At 40.9% G+C, this 21464-nt stretch overlaps 1 protein-coding gene across 10 annotated transcripts in view; it reads left to right on the top strand.

The window, feature by feature from the left end:
• pcbp4 (poly(rC) binding protein 4) overlaps positions 1-21464 on the top strand; it is a 206485-nt gene that overhangs the window by 117605 nt on the left and 67416 nt on the right. For all 10 annotated transcript variants that reach the window (XM_087302553.1, XM_087302558.1, XM_087302552.1 and 7 more), the window contains exons 4-5: positions 1683-1715; positions 6267-6383. In XM_087302553.1, the coding sequence (XP_087158679.1) occupies positions 1683-1715; positions 6267-6383 (150 nt within the window). The remainder of the gene's footprint in view (positions 1-1682; positions 1716-6266; positions 6384-21464) is intronic.

Raw genomic sequence — 21464 nt, 5'->3', positions numbered from 1 at the left:
TAGTTCACTGTTAGATATTAATTAGTTAATTGGATATATAAATAATCAAATAAATCAATACATACAGATAGATAGATAGATAGACATACGGACGGATGGATAGATAGACTCATTCAATTTAGAAAGATGGATGGATGGATAGATTCTGATTCAATGTAAATGGATGGATGGATGGATGCATGGATGGATGGATGGATGGATAGTCTTAGATTCAATCTGAATAGATGGATATATATATTCAGATTCAATTTAATTGGAGGATGGATGGATTTATGGATGGATAAACTTAGATTTAATCTAGATAGATGGATGGATGGATGGATTCTGATTTAACGTAAATGGATGGATGGATGGATGGATGGATGGATGGATGGATGGATGGATGGATGGATGGATGGATGGATGCATGGATTGATGGATAATCTTAGATTCAATCTGGATGGATGGATAGATATATTCAGATTCAATTTAATTGGATGGATGGATGGATGGATGGATGGATTTATGGATGGATAGACTCAGATTTAATCTAGATGGATGGATGGATGGGTGAATAGACTCAGATTTAATCTAGATGGATGGATGGATGCATGGATTGATGGATTCAGATTCAAATTAGATGGATGAATGGATGGATGCATAGACTCAGATTTAATCTAGATGGATGGATGGATGGATGGATGGATGGATGGATGGATGGGTGAGTGGACGGACGGACGGACGGAATATGGATGGATGGATGAATAGTCTCAGATTCAATCTAGATGGATGGATGGATATACTCAAATTCAATCTAGATAGATGGATGGATGGATGGATAAATGGATAGATAGATTCAGATTTGATTTAGATGGATGGATGGATGGATGGATGGATGGATGGATGGATGGATGGATGGATGGATAGACTCAGATTTAATCTAGATGGATGGATAGATGGATGAATGGATGTATAGATAAATTCATATTTGATTTGGATGGATGGATGGATGGATGGATGGATAGACAGACAGATATATTGTGAACCTATTTTAACATGGCTAACATGTGTTAGCATGTTTATAGAATGGTTCAGCACTGTTTTCTACAGGTTAGTCAACAAAAACTGCTACATGCAGCACAGTTCACAGTTTTAAACAACTTTTTGTCGTGAAATGTTTATTGGCATTAAGGCTAGATTGATGAGGCAGTGGTCCAGTAAAACGTCTCATCCGAAATGTCAATTTTTGTGATAAACGAATCCCCACTTCACCTCTGTTATGACACATCCACTCATCCTGTTAGCCCATTGAAAGACAATGAAACGCCAGTCAAGCGTGCTAAAGCAGGTTGTTGGATCTGCAGTCATGACTACGCTGCACACGCTAGCCTCTATATCTGACACACTATCTCAGCCTATCTAAGTGATTCATGGACTATTGATTCCCTAGTCAGTCCAATTGCAGGGCCTTCGATTGGAAAACCTGTTCCCCCGAGGCCTATCCATGCAGATGCCATATTGCTGTGTAGCGGAGCAGAATTGATATTAATTTGAGCTATCTGTTCAACTAGTCAGACTCACATCACCCTCCGCTGTAAGCCATTGTGAACGGCAGTCACTTCGGGAAAATGACGTATCACACAAAACAAACACGAGACATAGGCAATGAGTGCTTTATGATCTTCTCTGTTCTCTTTCTGCAGAAAGGAGAGACGGTGAAAAGGATACGAGAGGAGGTAAGCTAGCTACATGCTACTTTGTCTTTCTCAGCCACCCAAGCAAGCAAAACTGACATTACACCCCTTTCAAGTGGAATCCTACACATAAATGTGCTTTAGAAACATGCAGAAATGCCCTCAGCTCCCACAGAACTGTTGACGTCCGCCACATTAAAGCTGGAAGACTGCAGAAGACATGAATATTTAAATGAAGGCTTTCATCTCAAGGGCGCATGACGCTCACCCTGCGAACACACATTCATTAGTTCGGTATGAATGCGTTGGTATTTTCAAGGTAGCCGCTAATAACAATAGCTTCAGGATAGAGGTTGAAGTAGGTTAGAAAAACCAGCGGCGTGGGTGAACTTCCAGGAAAAGAAATAATAATAAATGCACTGATGGTCAGCTCTTCTTGAGCTAAAGGAAGCACACATCACCATTGTTTATCTAGCTCGCCTGCACCCTCATCTAATGGCTTTTGCTCCTTAACGACATGAAATGTCAAAAGATTGCGCTTTCTTTCAAGCTAATTAGCGGTTCGGAGGGGTGGTGGGTGTCAGCACAAGCCTGCACTTGAGGTATTTTCTATTGCATTAGTCGGGACACTGCAGGGGTCAATCCTGGGCCTGATTGATGTCACAAAAGAAACTGCCAGTGGATGTTTTTTACTGCTGTTCGCTGCTATTATTAGCAGAAGGAGTTCAAAGGAAGAGTTCTTGTTAAAAAATAAAACTGTTGACAGGGTGTCACTCCAGTTCCATTAGATAAAAAAAAATCTAGATGTTTTGAAGAATGTTCACTCTTTTTCATACAACAAAAGCATAGTTATGAGAAACTGTGAGGCTCACAGAAAGCTTTTTGCTAACAATGTGCATTGCTATCAGTCATAGATATATACACTAGATATCGCAAACAGACCCTGAGCATGCGTCAATACCGCCGCCATATTGGTACAGTGCTCCAAAGATAAAAGTTATTCCACAGCACTAGTCAAGACTAACCAGTTAAACTCTGTTATTTTAGGATTTCCGGCTGGATCTTGCCTACCCAAACTTAAAAGCTTCCCAAGTCCACATGCATAGGTGTAAATTCAAAAATTTGGTATCGTTTTAAAGAAAACCCTTTGAATTTTCATAAAACACTATTGAAAGTGTTTAAAATAACTGTATATGTTGTCTGTGTTATAATGAACACCTAAAAAAGAGGCGCTTTTTGTATTTTTTTTTTATAAACTCAAATTTGTAAGTGTACCTTTTAGGTTTTGTGTGGTCTAGCGTGCTGTAATTAATTTTGGTGGTCCCTGCACATGTTTGTAATCATAAGAAAAAAGAAAAATGTCTCTACCATAGTCTATGCAAAAGTTATTGTCTTCCAGCTGATGAGAGGTGCTGTACTAGCCACAGGGACCGATCATTGTTTTCATATTTCACTATTCTTTTATTTGATCAAACATAATTCAATGTTTGGACCACGTCAGACATATAAAAGGATTACTTACACACATCACCTCAAAAACAGAGGAGGTTGGCCCTGAAGCGCACAGCATAAGGTAAGAGATGACAGCTGTCTGTGCTATCTGGGGCTGCTAAGTGATCATAAATGTTTTGTTTTCATTTCTGCGCCATGGAAACACCGCGATTCATTCATCAACTGTTTGATATGTAAATATAATTCAGTAAAAAGAATGCTAGAACCGTATGAGCACCGGCAAGAGCTTTCATTTGAACTATAACTTGTACATGTGTCATATATGAACCATATGAAAAATATGAAAACTGAGGACTAAGGACTAGAACCAGTGACATTCTTGCTGTGAGGCAACAGTGCTAACCAATGAGCCTCACTAGGAAAGGAGGAGGAGTATGGGTGGGAGGGGGGATTCTTCAAAAGGAAGATGGCTGTTATATGGAACTTTTATAGTGGCTTAAGAACCATCTGATTGGAGAATCATAAATTGGATAATGCATACAGTATAAGCATGTGATCCTCTCGAAATTAGTTTATAAATAAACTTCGCTTATTATTACATAATTTAACAATGATATAAATACCTAGAAAATACCTAAATTAAAGCACCGAGACAGGGCTGACGAACTCAGTTGCATGTGGATGCATTTGTGCATGATTGATAGAGAAATCAGTGTGAAGTGAAGCTGACAGTCTGAGCTCGGCAGGAGCGTGAATCACGCAGTCCAGTCCAGATCTCTACTGGAGACATTTGGACTGAGCACACACAGTACACACACACACACACCTAAAATAAGGCATATGCAAGCAAACTAGTTTCTCTTAGGAGGACAGGTAAATTTGTGTTTCACAAACATACTGTACTTTGATTTGAACCGCATCCCAATCCAACATGACAGTGTTTCTGTTTTCTACTATTTTCCTGAGAGTCCTCGGAGAAATTGAATGCTGTCTGGATAGGTGTGTGTCGTGGTATATTCACTTTTTCACAGGCGTAACTAAAACTAAATTTCGTATCGCTGTGCCTGGTGCGCCCTAATTATGGATTACGCTGTTTTTGCCAACTTGCAGTGTACAATAATAGTTGGCGGTTCAAGTACAGCTGGCATCCTACCTGACGCAACGAGAACATGCCTTTTAGTCTTTTATTATGCTCTCAAAAATGCACAAAATCCACACACTACCTTTTTTCCCCAAAGTGCATCATTTGAAAAGCTCTCTTTAAAAACACACACACACACACACACACACCTCTTACATATTTTATGTTTGAGGTCAAAATAAAACACAATGCAAGGTCGCAGCTTCACTAACGTGCTGGTCAGAAGTCAACGTGACTCAAAGAAATCGATTATTTTCTTCACATCGCTTATATTGTCTTATTGCTCATCGTCATAACTTCAATAATGACGCATGCCAGGTGAGCGGGACTGCAAAATAAACCATGAAACTTTGACTAATGTTAGGTGTGCTTACTCACTTATGACTTGTTTTAGCTATTTTGGTCCGTTTAGAAACTTTGCTGTGTAAAAGCGAACTGCACCAAGAGCAAAGAGCAACAATGTAACAATTTCAATCCCTGTTTCAGAACAAATGAATCGATTCACAGGTGTGAAAGCACCCTAAATTAATAATATCAACAGCAAAACCATATTGGGGTGGCAACAGAAGTGGAGAGAATTTAGACACCTTGTGGGCCCCTGCTAGAAACACCGTTTTTTTTTTTTTTTTGCACTGCAGTTGATGATCAACAATTAAAATGACAAACTGTACCTATTCCCAACAAGAAAAAAGAACAATTGAGAACAAAAGAACAACAATTAAGAATGCCTGACTATATGGTGCCATGGCTTTGCAATCAAAAAATGTGATTATAATGGAAGTCAATGGGGCAAAAACAGCACCAACATAACCAAAGTATTTGCTCAGCGTATATTGTTGTATTTTTGAAAAATGTCCAAGCATTTTCCCAAAATATCTGTCAAAATATGTTTAGTCACCAAAAAGAATTCCACTTGCTGAATATAGAGAAAGTTGTGGCCAAATTAAGCCTCAAGGCTAATTTATACTTCTGCGTCAAACGCACGCGTATGCTACGACGCTGACGCATAGCCCTTCGCCGTGGCCGTCGGCGTCGCTGACGTGCACCTCTCAAAAAATGTAACTACACGTCGCAACGACGAGTAGCGCAAGCTCTGTGATTGGTCGGCTTGGTAGCGGTGACGAGTCTGGGCGGGACCGAGAGCCGCGAGCCTGATGGAGCGATTGTTTACAAGTGTGGAGTCCCATGAAGGAGCTCCGGATGGAAAGTTTTGTTTTGTGTTTACCTCATAGTTAAAGTTCTTGCACGTCCGCCGGTTCCTGCCTAAAAATTAGCGATTTTGAGCCACTTGTACATCCAGGAAGTGTTCAGGAAAAGCAAAACAGCAGCGAAAAAACTCAACACAGAGGAACATTTACACCTCACTGCCAACTAGTGTTTCGGAAGTGTTAATGCAGACCAACAGAGACAGCGTGCAGAAGTATGACGCCCCATTCACACGGGGCGTCTGCGTCAACGCTTCCCATTCACTTTGAATGGGTGACGTCAGGTGTTGCCGAACTGCATCGTGGATCCGTCGGCGCCGCTTCAGAAGCGTTGCTCGCTGCAGAAGTTGGGACTAGCTGAACTTTAAGTGCCGACGGAAGCGTCAGCCAATCAGATCGCTGTATGCAAACACACCAGCTCAGACAGTGGCCTATTGCTGACTGAATTTCATTGGCTGGTGCTTCAGCCCCAACTTCAGACACGCCTTCAGTCAAGCGCTAACGCTGAAGCCCCTTGTGAATGGGGAGTAAATGCACAGCTACTGGCGTTGTATGCGCCGTGGGTTACGCCGGTCACTTGACGCAGAAGTATAAACCAGGTTTCAGAGTGGATGAAAACATCCCCAACAACACTCAAGGGTTAAAAGGAAACACACTTTTCCCAGACACTGTGTATTTTGACAGTTTTTGTGTTTAATACACAACTTACAAATGAGATGATGTTGATGTTGTTTACTCTCCTTGTTATTTACCATCTATTTATTGACATTATTTTATTGTTTCCCATCTATACAGAGCAGTGCACGTATCAACATCTCTGAAGGCTCATGCCCGGAGAGAATCATCACCATCACCGGTGCCACAGAGTGTGTGTTTCGAGCCTTCACTATGATCACAATCAAACTGGAAGAGGTAAGAGCACAGAGCAATGAACAAAATCTAACAACATCATGATCCGATTTGGATTCTGGGATCCAATTCTTTCGAATTTCTTCTGTACATCTTTACATTTTAACCACAATTGTAGTTTCTATGCTTTTGATCAATGGTTAGAATCACTGTATTTTTTTCTGGAATATCACTCAGCTTAGTCCCTTTATTAATCAGGGCTGCCACAGTGGAATGAACTGCCAACTATTCCAGCATATGTTTTACGCAACGGATGCACTTTCAGCTACAACCCAGCACTGGGAAACACCCAAACACTCTCATTCTCACATACTCATACACTACGACCTATTTTAGTTCACCAATTCACCATATACGGCATTGCGCATGTGTTTGGACTGTTGGGGTAACCCCACACAAACACAGGGAGAACATGCAAACTAGCACTGACAGTGCTAACCACTGAGACACCGTGCTGTCCATTTTTATAGTCTATTGCTAGTTAAAAACAATGCACTTTATTACCTGTAAAAATTAATTTTGCCCTCATAATCTTTAATCGAATGCAATAGCCTTCCCTTCCCCTTGAAAAGGCTTCTAGTTACAGGTAATGTCTTTAGGGCGGGGCTATCTGTCCTTTAAGGCGGGGCTAATAGAGTGTTTCCTCCAATGATCAAATTGGTTCCCAAAATATGCCTCGCACCTTTCAAAAGGCTGCATGCATGGGAGCTTTTCATTTTGAACAAGCCATTTGAAAGACCTTTCACGTTTAAGATCTACTTTCTTTAAAATCAATGATCTTCACTGCCTGACATAGATACAGCATACTTTGAGTGTCAGACTAAACAAGAAGCACCACATTGCAATTCCATTTTTCTGTACCATGTCTTTAAAATATGGATATTCATTCTACCACAGTATTTTCAATAGAGTTTCAGCACTCGTCTGCTGCTCCTGATGGCACTTGCATTCATGGACTTTTATCTCGTTTTATGCTTAACTTAATGAAGACTATTTAATTCAATTCAATTCATCTTTATTTCTCTAGCGAACTTCATTCATTCATTTATTTTCTTTTCGGCTTAGTCCCTTTATTAATCCGGGGTCGCCACAGCTGAATGAACCGCCAACTTATCTAGCACATGTTTTAAACAGCGGATGCCCTTCCCTTCTGGGAAACATCCATACACATTCATTCACAGTCATACACTACGGACAGTTTAGCCTACCTAGTTTACCTGTACGTATGTGTTTGGACTGTGGCGTAAACCAGAGCACCCGGAGGAAACCCACGCAAACGCAGGGAGAACTTGCAAACTCCACACAGAAACGCCAACTGACCCAGTTGAGGCTTGAACCAGCAACCTTCTTGCTGTGAGGCAACAGCACTGCCTACTGCACCACTACGTCACCTTCTAGCGTAATAGTTAACTTCCTATTTCTTAAATGTAAGCTGTCAGTCCAGTGTTCAGAGCTGAAGTTTAGTTTAGTTTAGTTTAGTTTAACTAATGCTGTGCCTTGAATCTTGATAAGCCATGCTGTCCCCTGTTTACTACCAAGTGTCTTATTTCTTGGCATGAAATGGAAGTTAAGATTGTCCTTTTTTCCCCACATTTAGTTTAGTTCAGTTCAGTGTGGTTTAATCTTCTCTACTGAAAGTCCAAACACTGAAGAGCAAATCTATCCATGCGCAGCTCCACAAGACCCAAACCAAGCCTGTGGCTTTGGTGGAGGAACAAACTTCACCAATTAATAGGCTATATTTTAATTCAATTACATTATTGATGTAAAAGGAACCTTATGAAATTGAAAATAGTCGCATAAACCTTTCACCGGAAGTTTTATCAGTGGCTGAAACTCACTTGCTTGTTCATATAGTCCAATTATGATGTGTGTCACACACCAGCGATCGCTTCCCAGAGGATCGCTGGTTCTCACACGAACTCTCATGACTACATTTCCGCATTTCCCAGGACTACATTTTCATGCATGCACTGCTCCCAAACACGCACGCCTGTGCATTCATCTATCCTGATTGCATCACCAGCTGGACCTTGATCCCATTCATAAGCCACTCTCTCACGCTACCAGTTGGGCCGAGTCTTGTTTTCCCAGTGTGACATTACGAAGCGTTTCTCCCCGTCTTGTTTCTCTGTGTTTAGATCCTAGCTTTGCATTCCTTGTTATCCTGTTTAGCCGCCTGCCTTTAGACCTATTGCCTGTTAGATTGACGACGATTCTGGACTGCCTAAACATACCCGTTTGCACCTGATTTGACCATTTCTTGCCTGACATTGAATAAATTGCATATTGGATCTTACCTACTGTTGTCTCCTGTCACTCCACCCCAGTCGTGGTAACAATGTGGGAAAAAAGGACAATCTTAACTTCCATTTCATGCCAAGAAATAAGACACTTGGTAGTAAACAGGGGACAGCATGGCTCATCAAGATTCAAGGCACAGCATTAGTTAAACTGCTGATTGTGACTTGACGGATGCCCTCATAATTTACAAGGATCGTTAATGCATGTTCTTTGTCGCAAGGTTTGGAAATGCCATTGTGCACCATTGACCCTTCATGACTTTGGATTGCAACTGCAATCTGATGAAATGTTCGTTACCAAAGCCACCTTAATCAATTTCCCTATTCAGAGATTGCGGATCGATGTGCCCCGCTAACAGAAGGTTATAGCTGACTGAACACACGCGCACCGTTGCTGAAGATAGCCATTGATTTTTATGACCGAATTAAACGATATTTATCCACCTGTCATCCGCACTTATCTCTATCAAGATGTTACTTGCATTAGCTAGGTGGATCGTGTGGAATAAACTCCTGATAAATAGAAACACCTTTATGGTGTATTTTTAGTGTAACTTGGCCACGTTTTTGACATTTAAATGTGGTCACAAATGAATTTACTTCACTTTGTTTTGCACTGTGTTGCATAAATGGCTAGGCTTAGTAAATAGTAGTTAACTAATTGTTCTACAAATATGTGTTTTTGTGGATATGCATTAGAAAATGAGAAGTAATAATCTAAATCAAGTAATAAAATATTACGTTTGCAACATAACAGGCTGTTGTATTGATAAAAATTAACAAAAATTAAAATTGAGCAGTAGGTGATGGCCTTCAGAAACACTTTTGCTGTGCTGGTTGAAAGTTTCTTCACATTCTGAATTCTGATTAAATTCAATGATGCATTTCTAAGTATTCTTATATTCCAAGTAAGCCGTAGGACAAAAAAAATAAATCTTTGTCCAATCAAAATGTTCGGGCTGAACATTACGATAGGCTACCCAAACAAGCCAATCATGCTGTTATCATGCATGCGACAAACCTTTTTTTGCACATCGACAGGTTTTGCTTGCTACAACACCGTAAAATGTTCTAGACATAATTATGTTTATGAAAGGTCTTTAAGTTTGGAATAGTAGTATCATGAAGTACTATAACTGATTTAAACGTATAATTCATTAATAGTTCATTTTAGGCATGGCTTAGTAATGTTAGGTCCCACTTTATATTAAGTGTCCTTAACTACTATGTACTTAAATCAAAAAATAAATACAATGTACTTACTGTGTTTATAATGTATTTGAGAACACTTGTGGTGCTTTTGAGTTGGGGTAGAGGTTGGGTTATGGACAGGTTTGGTGGCATGGGTAGGTTTAAGGGTGGGTTAAGGTGTAAGGGATGGTCAACAGTGTATTTATAAATGTAATTACAAAAGTTAATTACAGAAGTAATTACATACATGTATTTAATCAAGCGTAAGTACACAGTAAATACATGTATTTACACAATAAATACATTGTAACAAACTATTAATTCCTGTGAAAGTACATATTAGTTAAGGCCACTTAATATAAAGTGGGACCTAATGTTAAAATATGAAATCTTACTGTTACAGACATCGTGTTTCAGTTTAAGGACTCTTATTTTGAGTCTTTGTTTTCATAGTTTCTGATTGATTTCTGTTAAAATTGCTTATGTTCACTTGTGTCTGGTTTGGTTTGTGATTAGGATATATACAGCCTTCATTTATATTCTTGTCTTTTACAAAAGCTGTTGCATTTATACTAGTACTGGGCAAAGAATAATCATGATCAATCACATCCAAAATAAAAAACTGTTTTTACATAATATAAGTGTGTGTATTATATACACTCATCGGCCACTTTATTAGGTACAACTGCTTGTTAATGCAAATTTCCAATCAGACAATCACATGGCAGCAGCTCAATGCCTTTAGGCATGTAGAGATGGTCAAGACAATCTGCTGCGGTTTAAATTGAGCATCAGAATGGGAAAGAAAGGGGATTTAAGTGATTTTGGACGTGGCATTTCTGAACTGAGTATTTCAGAAACTGGAAAATATCTAGGGTTTACAGAGAATGGTCCAACAAAGTGAAAATATCCAGTGAGCGGCAGTTCTGTGGGTGCAAATGCCTTGTTGATGCCAGAGATCAGAGGAGAATGGCTGGACTGGTTCCAGCTGATAGAAGGCAACAGTAACTCAAATAAGCACTTGTTACAACCGAGGTCTGCAGAAGAGCATCTCTGAACACACAACACGTCCAACCTTGAGGCGGATGGGCTACAGCAGCAGAAAACCACACCGGGTGCCACCGGGTGTCAGCTAAGAACAGGAAACTGAGGCTACAATTCACACAGGCTCACCAAAACTGGACAATAGAAGATTGGAGAAACGTTGCCTAGTTTGATGAGTCTCCATTTCTGCTGCCACATTCGGATGGTCGGGTCAGAATTTGGCCTCAACAACATGAAGGCATGGATCCATGCTTTCTTGTATCAGCGGTTCAGGCTGGTGGTGGTGGTGTAATGGTGTGGGGGATATTTTCTTGGCACACTTTGGGTCCATTAGTTCCAACTGAGCATCGCGTCAATGCCACAGCCTACCTAAGTATTGTTACTGACCATGTCCATCCCCTTTATGACCACAGTGTATCTATCTGATGGCTACTTGCAGCAGTATAACACCCCATGTCATAAAGCACCAATCATCTCAGACTGGTTTCTTGAACATGACAATGAGTTCACTGTACTCAAATGGCCTTCACAGTCACCAGAGCTCAATCCAATAAAGCATCGATGGGATGTGGTAGAACAGGCGATTAGCATCAACCGACAAATCTGCAGCAACTGCGTGATGCTGTCATGTTAATACGGAGCACATTCTCTGAGGAATATTTCCAGTACTTTGTTGAGGCAGTTCTGAAAGCAAAAGTGGGTCCAACCCGGTACTAGTAAAGTGTACCTAATAAAGTGGCTGGTGAGTGTATATTTATGTGATACACTTATACAGAAACAAAACTGTACAATCACACAGACATTTAAGTCATATACATATTTATATCTAAATATAAATAAACATTTTCTCATATAAATCCATGCTGTGCGTATTTATAGTAAACATCATGAATGATTTTGCCTATGGGCTGTCTATTTAGTGTGTTTTCATGACTTCAGCAGGTGGCTTTTGGATTGGAAGTTTGTTTTCGGGGAGGGGCTTGCATGTTCAATGCTATCAGGCTAAAGTTAGCATTTTCCCAGATCTCCTACTGCATCTTTAAGTTACAATGCTCAAATGTGAAAAATAAGATGGATAAAATGACTGACTCCACCATGCCAAAAATACTTATTCGGTCGCACTCTTCCTTCAAGCAGAGGTGGACAACCTGTTCTCATATTCCTGCAAATGCAGGGAAACAGCGTCAACGTCCATTATTCACCCAGAGCAGATTCAGAGGCTTTCTCTTTAATTAAAGCTGGTAATAAATATCAGCCTGATTCGTGGCCCACCTCTGCTGCAATCAATTAGGGGGAGCAGGAATCTAGCCGGGTTTGAAATGTAAATAGCGTGTGCTGTCTTTCTGCCCATCAGCCCAGACCTCACCTACGTGAGCCGAATGAATACACCTCAAGTAGCGTCTCGTAAAAAAAAAAAGTAGAGCTAGTGAGTCTCTTTCTTCTCTGTTTAGTGTTTCCATCAGCGCTAGGGGTTTGGAGCCGCTGTTGTTGTGCTCTTTCAACGTCTCGCCCTGAAACCTCCAGAGATTGAAGAGGAGGAGGAAAAAGAGAGAAATCGCGCTTCTTTTCTTGCCGTTGCTGTGGGAAAGGAATATCCAAATGTCTGACTGAGACGCTGCTCTCAATTTATTTGTTTATTTGCCAAAACCTCTGGAGTCTTTTCACTGTGGAATTAGTAGTGATTCCAGTCTTAATAACAGTAGCCCCTTTCACACAGTGATACCGGTAAATATCCGGAAAATTTCCGGAACGACTTTACCGGTGAATTCAAAAAAGCGCTGTTCACACAGGCGAGGACGTTACGGAATTTTCCAGGAAAAGAGCATTCACACATCCATCCCAAAATGCCGGTAAATTCTGACATCATTAACCAGAAATGACCTCTACACGGCTGCGCTTGTGTTTGTTACCATTTGACTACATTACAAACTCTTCGGATGGATCAGTATTGAGTACAACTCCAATGAAAACATAGAGAAACACTTTTGCATGTCGAGATGTACTTGATATGTGTGTGTGCTGGCGCTATGGGCGCTCACGGGCACACGCAAAGCTTGAAGGTAAACAAACAACGGATTATCATAAACATTTTATCGATGATTATTTACACAGTTGGCATTAAGAAGGAACATAGAAACGTTATCTGACTAACATCTAGCAGCTAAAGGTGTCTGGAAAAATATTCAAGGGCTTTTATTCTCATAAACCGCACGCACGTGAATGCGTCTGACTGTTCTGATTGGCTAAAGTAGACGTCTCACGTCTCACGTTCTAGACGTGGACGCACTCTTTCTGGCAATCTTCCTTCTGCATTCACACAGCGCAGCATTCCGGCAAATTACCGGTAATGTTACAACTTCTCTTTCCGGAAAATAGCCTGAAAGAATTTACCGGTATTTTCAAAAAGGGCCTGTTCACACATACAACCTTTCCGGAAAATTGCCGGTAATTTTCCGGAAAGGTGTGTATGTGTGAAAGGGGCTAGTGACTACAGGACACCGGCTCATTCTTAATGTAGGCCGTCACACAAACCCTCCACCTCATCCCTCTCGTCTCATTTAACCACCCTCCTGGATAATAAAATATCAATTTAGATATTACTCTCAGCAGATTGACTCAGTCTTATTTGCATATTTGCTGTTGAGTAAGGGGGTCCTGGCCAAGAGCTGATGACTGTTTGTAAGGGCTCTAGATCTGATGCAAATAAGGAGCTGTTTCAAAATAAATCTAAAGCGTATCCAATCACATCTCTGGGATGACTGTACAAGGGTGGATTCAAAAACTGTTTAATATGCCGAGTGAGGTATATGGACCTTTTTTTCACATTTCAGGGACTCTTGGAAGAATCACAAGTGTCAATGGGGTAGTACATTTTCAAAAGCTGTCCATATTGAGACTTCAGCTCTGCACAAGAACATTGGCCAGAGGAGAAATGGTCGTCCCCAGCTGAGCGTGGTTTCTCGTTTTTTCTTAGTTTTTTTTTTTTTCCTTTACTTTGGTCAATTAGTGAAGTTTGTTCCTCCACTGCTTGTTTTTTGGGACTTGTGGAGCTGCGCATATATGGATTTGCTCTTTAGTGTTTGGAATTTCAGCAGTGAAGATTAAACCACACTAAACTGAACTGAACTTCAGCTCTGAACTCTAGACTGACACAGCTTCAGTTTACTGGAACTTCTATGTTCAGCTGCTGCCACACAATCTATACCAGGGATCACCAATCTCGGTCCTGGAGGGCCGGTGTCCCTGCAGGATTTAGCTCCAACTTGCTTCAACACACTTGCCAGGATGCACGCCAAAGCCCAAGTGAACCGCGCTCAGGCACACCTCTTCCAACTGGGCCAGGGCCGGCCAAGTGAACCGTGCTTGAGCCCGATTCAGCGCACTCACACTTCTCAAACGATCCGGGAATCGGGCCTGGGCACGGTACGGATGGCATAGTGTGAGTAGGCCCTAAGAACGCCTAATGAACAGGTAATATCTAAATAATAGGCAGGTAATAGGTCAGTAGCCTGCATTGGGACCTAAACCATAATGTTACTATTGAGCAATTATTAGCGAATGTCTAGACGTTTGAAATGTTCTCAACGTAAGACTCTACGTTCTCAGCCTGTGCTGTCAGAAATCCTCAATTCAGTGGCTTTTCTGTGTCCTCGTCGTTCTTAGTTGACTGCAAGAGCAGGCGAAAACACTCCAGATCAAAGCCGGGCCAGACCTCAATAGATCTCCTTGTAAAAATTCGACCAGAAATGCACATCATATGCTCGGCATAACTAAACCCCATCGCCACCTCAGGGGTTTCTATGGTGACTCTTCGGTTATGGGCACGAAAGCCGGCTTGTGCAGAGGGAGATTCCTAACAGATGTTTAATGAATGGCGCCCTGCCTGCTATGAAAGGATATCAAATACATAATAGATTTAGCAGGAGTGAGAAGATTCATTATTACTTGGTGGGGTAGAGCTGACATGCTGCAGGCGGACAGACACACCTCATTGACTGCCGGTTATATAACTCCACTGAAGCCATTAATAAATATATGGATGTGTGAAGCATCTGTGCGCATGCTTCCGGAAACAACCGAACATTAAAGAATTGGCTTTTTCTCGCTTTGCTTAAAGTCTGCATGAAATCTAAATTTCATTCATTCATTTTCCTTCAGCTTAGTCCCTTTATTTATCAGGGGTCGCCACAGCGGAATGAACCGCCAACTATTCCGACATATGTTTTACACAGCGGATGCCCTTCCAGCCACAACCTGAAAATGGGAAACACCCATACACTCTTACATTTGCTGTGTGCACGCCTTTCTAATATTTGACACCCGTCAAGCACCCTTTCCTCCGATTAAACGGCACATTTTTAACCACAATAACTATAAATACACATATTTTCTGTATACGCGATTAAAATAAAATAATAAAATACGTGAATTTTATTGATGAGGGTGTAAGTTGACACTTTTCACAGCGTCATTAAGTACAGACAAAAGTTCATCTGGCATGTTTTTCATCTCTAGAGCTTCTTGGTGGATGCTGAAGTGTACCCAGAATATTGATGGTGCAACTTTTCGGATGAAAGCTACTGCTTTGTTCCTCCAATTTTCCTTGAAAAGAAACTTACAGGCATGTCTTGTAAGTGACTGTGTCTTGTTTGTAATTGCCGGACCATATATGAGGGCTTAAGGGTGCTTTCAAACCTGTGAATTGATTCAGTTGTTCTGAAACAGGGATTCAAATTGTTACATTGTTGCTCTTTGCTCTTGGTGTGGTTCACTTTCACACGACAAAGTTTCTAAATGGACCAAAAGAGCTAAAACAAGTCACGTGTGAGTAAACTCTCCTCACATTGGACAGTTTCACGGTTTATTTTAAAGAGTCACGCTTAGCTGTCAGGCGGATAGTAGTGGTTTGGTGGTGTTTGATTTGCGCATTTATGAATTGTGTTTTAAATTACGAATTGGATTTGCGCATTTATGAATTGTGTTTTAAATTAACAAATTGAATTTGCGCATTTATGAATTGTGTTTTAAATTACGAATTGGATTTGCACATTTATGAATTGTGTTTTGAATTTATTATTTGGATTTGCACATTTTTGAATCGTGTTTTAAATTTACAAATTGAATTTGCGCATTTATGAATTGTGTTTAAAATTTACAAATTGAATTTGCGCATTTATGAATTGTGTTTTAAATTTACAAATTGAATTTGCGCATTTATGAATTGTGTTTTAAATTTACAAATTGAATTTGCGCATTTATGAATCGTGTTTTAAATTTACAAATTGAATTTGCGCATTTATGAATTGTGTTTAAAATTTACAAATTGAATTTGCGCATTTATGAATTGTGTTTTAAATTTACAAATTGAATTTGCGCATTTATGAATTGTGTTTTAAATTTACAAATTGAATTTGCGCATTTATGAATCGTGTTTTAAATTTACAAATTGAATTTGCGCATTTATGAATTGTGTTTTAAATTTACAAATTGAATTTGCGCATTTATGAATCGTGTTTTAAATTTACAAATTGAATTTGCGCATTTATGAATTGTGTTTTAAATTTACAAATTGAATTTGCGCATTTATGAATTGTGTTTTAAATTTACAAATTGAATTTGCGCATTTATGTATTGTGTTTTAAATTTACAAATTGAATTTGCGCATTTATGAATTGTGTTTTAAATTTACAAATTGAATTTGCGCATTTATGAATTGTGTTTTGGACTTACGAATTCATTTGTGTGGATACTTTTTGTGTGGTTATTTTGATGGTCGAATCGACATCGAGTGTGAATGTAAGGTCAAAGTTTAGACATTAAACCAATTAGCATTTTTGATGTGTTATATGATGTTTTTGTGATGTCGATTTGACATAAAGGTAATTTGCATGCAATATAGGGGGGATAATATAGTAATTTTTCAAATTGGACCTGAATCTTTCAGATTAATAAAACTTTTTATTATATCATAATACTTTTTGTGTCGTTGTTTTGATGGACAAATAGACATCAGGGTATGGATGTCAAATAGACGTCATAGTTTTGACCACAAATCAATTTGCATTTTTACGAATTAATTTGCGCATCTTTGAATTGTGTTGTGGATTTACGTATTGTTTTTGTGTGGATGCTTTTTGTGTGGTTAATATTTTGATGTTCATTAGGGTGTGGATGTCAAACAGATGTTAAAGTTTTTGACATTAAATAAGTTAGCATTCTTGACGTGTTATTTAATGTTTTTGTGGTATTGATATGACATCAGAGTGCTCACTGGGAAACACCCGAACGTTCACAAATACGTGTCCCCCCTCAAACTTGTTGACATTACTGTGAAGAAAGTTTTTGAAAGTACATGACACGCATCATCTCTGAATGTCTTTTCTAGAATCCCATCGCGTCCCTGGATGCCTAGTCCATTTTTCAAAGAGCTGTAAGTCTCTTTTCAGCAATCGCTCACTGGCAGCGCCCTGAGAGCCTATCATGTAGGGGTTCAAATTATATTTCTGAGGTTATCCTACAACAGATAGGCTTCCCACTGCTATGGGACCGACTGGCGATATATGAAAACTACCCACGGCCGCTTCGTCCAGCTGTTCTTACAAGCCGTGTCTCAAAATATCTGAAATTCAAACACGCAGAGTTAAAAGGCGCTCATATTGACAGCTCTATTACTGCAAATCATCCATTTTTTAGTGGAAAAAAAGACTTCTAATGATGCAGTAAAGTTGAATATAATTTGCATAGATTTATTAATTATCTATTGGTATCAGATTACATTTTACAGGCTATCCATTTTTTACACACAGTTTTGAACTTTTGGGCTATTCCATTTGTAATCTATTGTGTTATTCAGACTACTATGTATCACGACTAATGAAGGGAAAACATCTAAAACATGCATTTTAAGGAGAAATGATTTACTCAACCTTTACTTGTTCCAAACCAGTTTGAATTTCTTTCTTCTGTTGAACATAAAAGAAGATATTTTGCAGAAAATGGACACATAAAACTAGAGATCTGCGCGGGACAAAATTTTTAAATCCCTCCCTAACCCAACCGCTCCCGCTTACATTCAGCATTTGTTGTCCCGCTGCCCGACCTGCCCGTTTTCTACCCGCCGCGCCCGATTCGGCTAAAGATCCCGCTAAACCACCCAGCTATACAGAGTCCAGACAGCCTATAACAGGGGTCTCAAACTCAATTTACCTGGGGGCCGCAGGAGGCAAAGTCTGGGTGAGGCTGGGCCGCATAAGGGATTTCACAAAAAAAAAAAAGTCCTCAGATGTCATTATTAACAGTTTTAATTATTTCTTCTGAACATGAAGTGTCCTGAACATTAATAGAACATTGAGTGATGATTATGAACAGTTCTTCTGAACATGGCATCTTTTGCCTACTTCTTGCTGCCAGAGACTTGACAGCGCTTCTTCTCACAAATCTGAACCACATTTGGCTTTAGAGCGGAAGCAGTTGAGACCCTCAGTATGGCTTGAAGATGATCATCATTAAGTCTAGACCTGTACTTTGACTTATTGAAGTCCTAGGGAAAAAAGTGGGGGAACTCACTCAAAACTTCCATTCCCTCACCTAAAAAAAAAAGGCGTATATATGTATAAATAAAACACCCCCACCCCACTCCAGTCACATCAGTCTGTACCAGTCTGTATCTACCTATAATATATATAAGATGCAGGGCAGGCACGTGCACACGTAGGGCTCAACCTGTGCAGAGCACATGCCCTTTTTAGTCTTGCATAGAAAGTGCCCTTCCAAAATGATCAAAAGTGCCCCCGCGACGCGACACACCCTCGGTCCCGCCCTTCAGTAGGCGCGCGATAACACCGCTCTTGAGTACGCGCGCGACAACACAGCTGATCAGAACGCGCGCGACAACACGCATTGAGTGTCAAGCGCGCTGTGTACGGATAGAATCAGCGGAGCGTGGAGCGCTCTCTCTCCCCGCTCCGCAGATTCTGTCAGTGTACAGCGGTCGGCGCGGGCCACAAAATATTGCACTGAGGGCCGCAAATGGCCCGCGGGCCGCGACTTTGAGACCCCTGGCCTATAACAAGCTGTCTGTATAAACACACACACACACATAAGCACCAAGCACACACACAGGCAAAGCTCTCTCTCTCTCATTCACACGCACACACACACACCTCTTATTCGCGCGTGTGCACACGCGCGCGCGCACACAGACACACACACACGCGCGCGCGCACACACACACACACACACACACACACACACACACACACACACACACACACACACACACACACACACACACACACACACACACACACACACACACACACACACACACACACACAGCAATAAACAAGCTAAACACAGCATCGTGCTATTTCATTTACACACATACATACGCGTGCTTGCTCAGGAGTCGGGAGCGATATTGCTAGACGGCCCGCTCCTGTCCCAAATTAAACCCGTTACCGACCGCTCCCGCGCTTTATCCTGAAATTTATTCCCGCAGACCTCTACATGAAACCATTGTCTTCCATAGTATTTGTTTTTCCTACTATGCAAGTCAATGATTACAGGTTTCGAGGGGTGCTTTCACACCTAGACTTTTTGTCTCATTTGCCTAGTTAGCACGGTTCGGTTGGCATATGTGAATCCACCAATTGCGCTCGGATCCGAGCCAAAACAATTGCTCTAGGATCGCTTGAATGAGGTGGTCTCGGCTCGATTGAAACAAACTCTGGAGCGGATCGATAGAGTATATGCCGAGCTAGCTCTCTGCAACTCTCACATGGTCGCCCACTGAAGCTAAGCAGATCTGCTCCTGGTCAGTACCTGGATGGGAGACCACATGGGAAAGCTAGGTTGCTGCAGGAAGTGGTGTTAGTGAGGCCAGCAGGGGGCGCCCAACCTGTGGTCTGTGTGGGTCCTAATGCCCCAGTATAGTGACGGGGTCTCTATACTGCTCAGTAAGCGCCGTCTTTCGGATGAGACGTTAAACTGAGGTCCCGACTCTCTGTGGTCGTTAAAAATCCCAGGATGTCCTTCGAAAAAGAGTAGGGGTTTAACCCCGGCATCCTGGCCAAATCTGCCCTCTTGCCTCAGTCCATCATGGCCTCCTAACTTTCCCCATATCATGATTGGCATATCATCACTCTGTCTCCTCTCCAGCAATCAGCTGGCGTGTGGTGTGCGGTCTGGCGCAATATGGCTGCCATTGCGTCATCCAGGTGGATGCTGCACACTAGTGGTGGATGAGGAGATTCCCCCCATTGTGTAAAGCGCTTTGAGTGCCCAGAAAAGCGCTATATAAATGTAAGAAATTATTAACTTTATTATTATTAGTGTTGTTCCCATACTGATAAACGTCCGGTGACCTGTTATTGTGAATTTTTTTCCGTTTTATGCAGTTCCTTTTACAGCATCGATGTTGTAATGTAATTAAAATAAATTCAGTGAAATAAACTTTGGCATTCATTTAGTTGTTCAGGCATAACACGAAACAAAAGGTCTTTTAAATGCACGCATTCGTCAGAATCGGCTGGCTACATTGAATATACTGGGGTAAAATAAATGCTCATATAATAAAGACATGACGGGGGAAATGTAATTTAATGCAGTGCTTCTTGTACAATCTGAGACTCAGTTTGTATCGGATATCACTCAGCCAGTGGAGATCGTTGATTTTTAAAGAAAACTGACCTTAAACGTGCCGATTTTTACATTGGCAAACGCGATTTTTACATTGGCAAACAGTTTAACGAAAGCGCTTAACCCAGGTTACTGGCAAATTAAAAGTCCTATTAGCATGCTTTGGCATATACCCCATTGTATTGAGAAATCGATACGATCCGAGCCTGGTTACATCACAGTGTTTTATTGGATATGTAATAGGCATACGGCTATATGAAGATAGAATTATGAGTAAGGCGGCGGGGGAGGGGGGGGGGGGTCATTCAACAGACATTCCAAGTCTCCTGGAAGTTTCAGGAGTATCCTGCAAATGCACAGACTCCCGCATGCCCGCAAACGAGTGATAATCTTCCGGACATCGCGCGTCTCCCTGCCGGTCCTCAAATACATCACACACCCTTCTCATCCCTCCGCATCCCTCCTCGCTCTTCAGACACGTCGCGCACACCCTGTCAAACACCACCAAACCACTACCCCCCGACAGCTTATCGGGACTGTGCAAAATAAACCCTGAAACTCTGATCAATGTAAGGAGAGTTTACTGACACGTGACTTGTTTTTGCTCTTTTGGTCTGTTTAGAAACTTTGCCATGTGAAAGCGAACCACACCAAGAGCAAAGAGCAACAATGTAACAATTTCAATGCCTGTTTCAGAACAACTGAATCGATTCACAGGTGTGAAAGCACCCGAGCTCTCCTCAAAACATCTCCTTTTGAGTTCAACAGAAGAATGAACCTGAACTGGTTTGAAACCTCTTAAGAGGGATTAAACTTTCATTCTGGGGTGAATTATTCCTTTTACATTTGACACTTTATCTATTTGTATATGCAAATTCATAGTTTTATTATTCCAATTAAAAACAAA

This window comes from Danio rerio, chromosome 22 (assembly GCF_052040795.2).
Source record: "Danio rerio strain M-AB ecotype USA chromosome 22, GRCz13ab, whole genome shotgun sequence".
In the NCBI taxonomy this organism is placed as follows: Eukaryota; Metazoa; Chordata; class Actinopteri; order Cypriniformes; family Danionidae; genus Danio; species Danio rerio.
The sequence above is the reverse complement of the archived record's forward strand: the minus strand, read 5'-3'. Positions and strand labels throughout refer to the sequence as shown.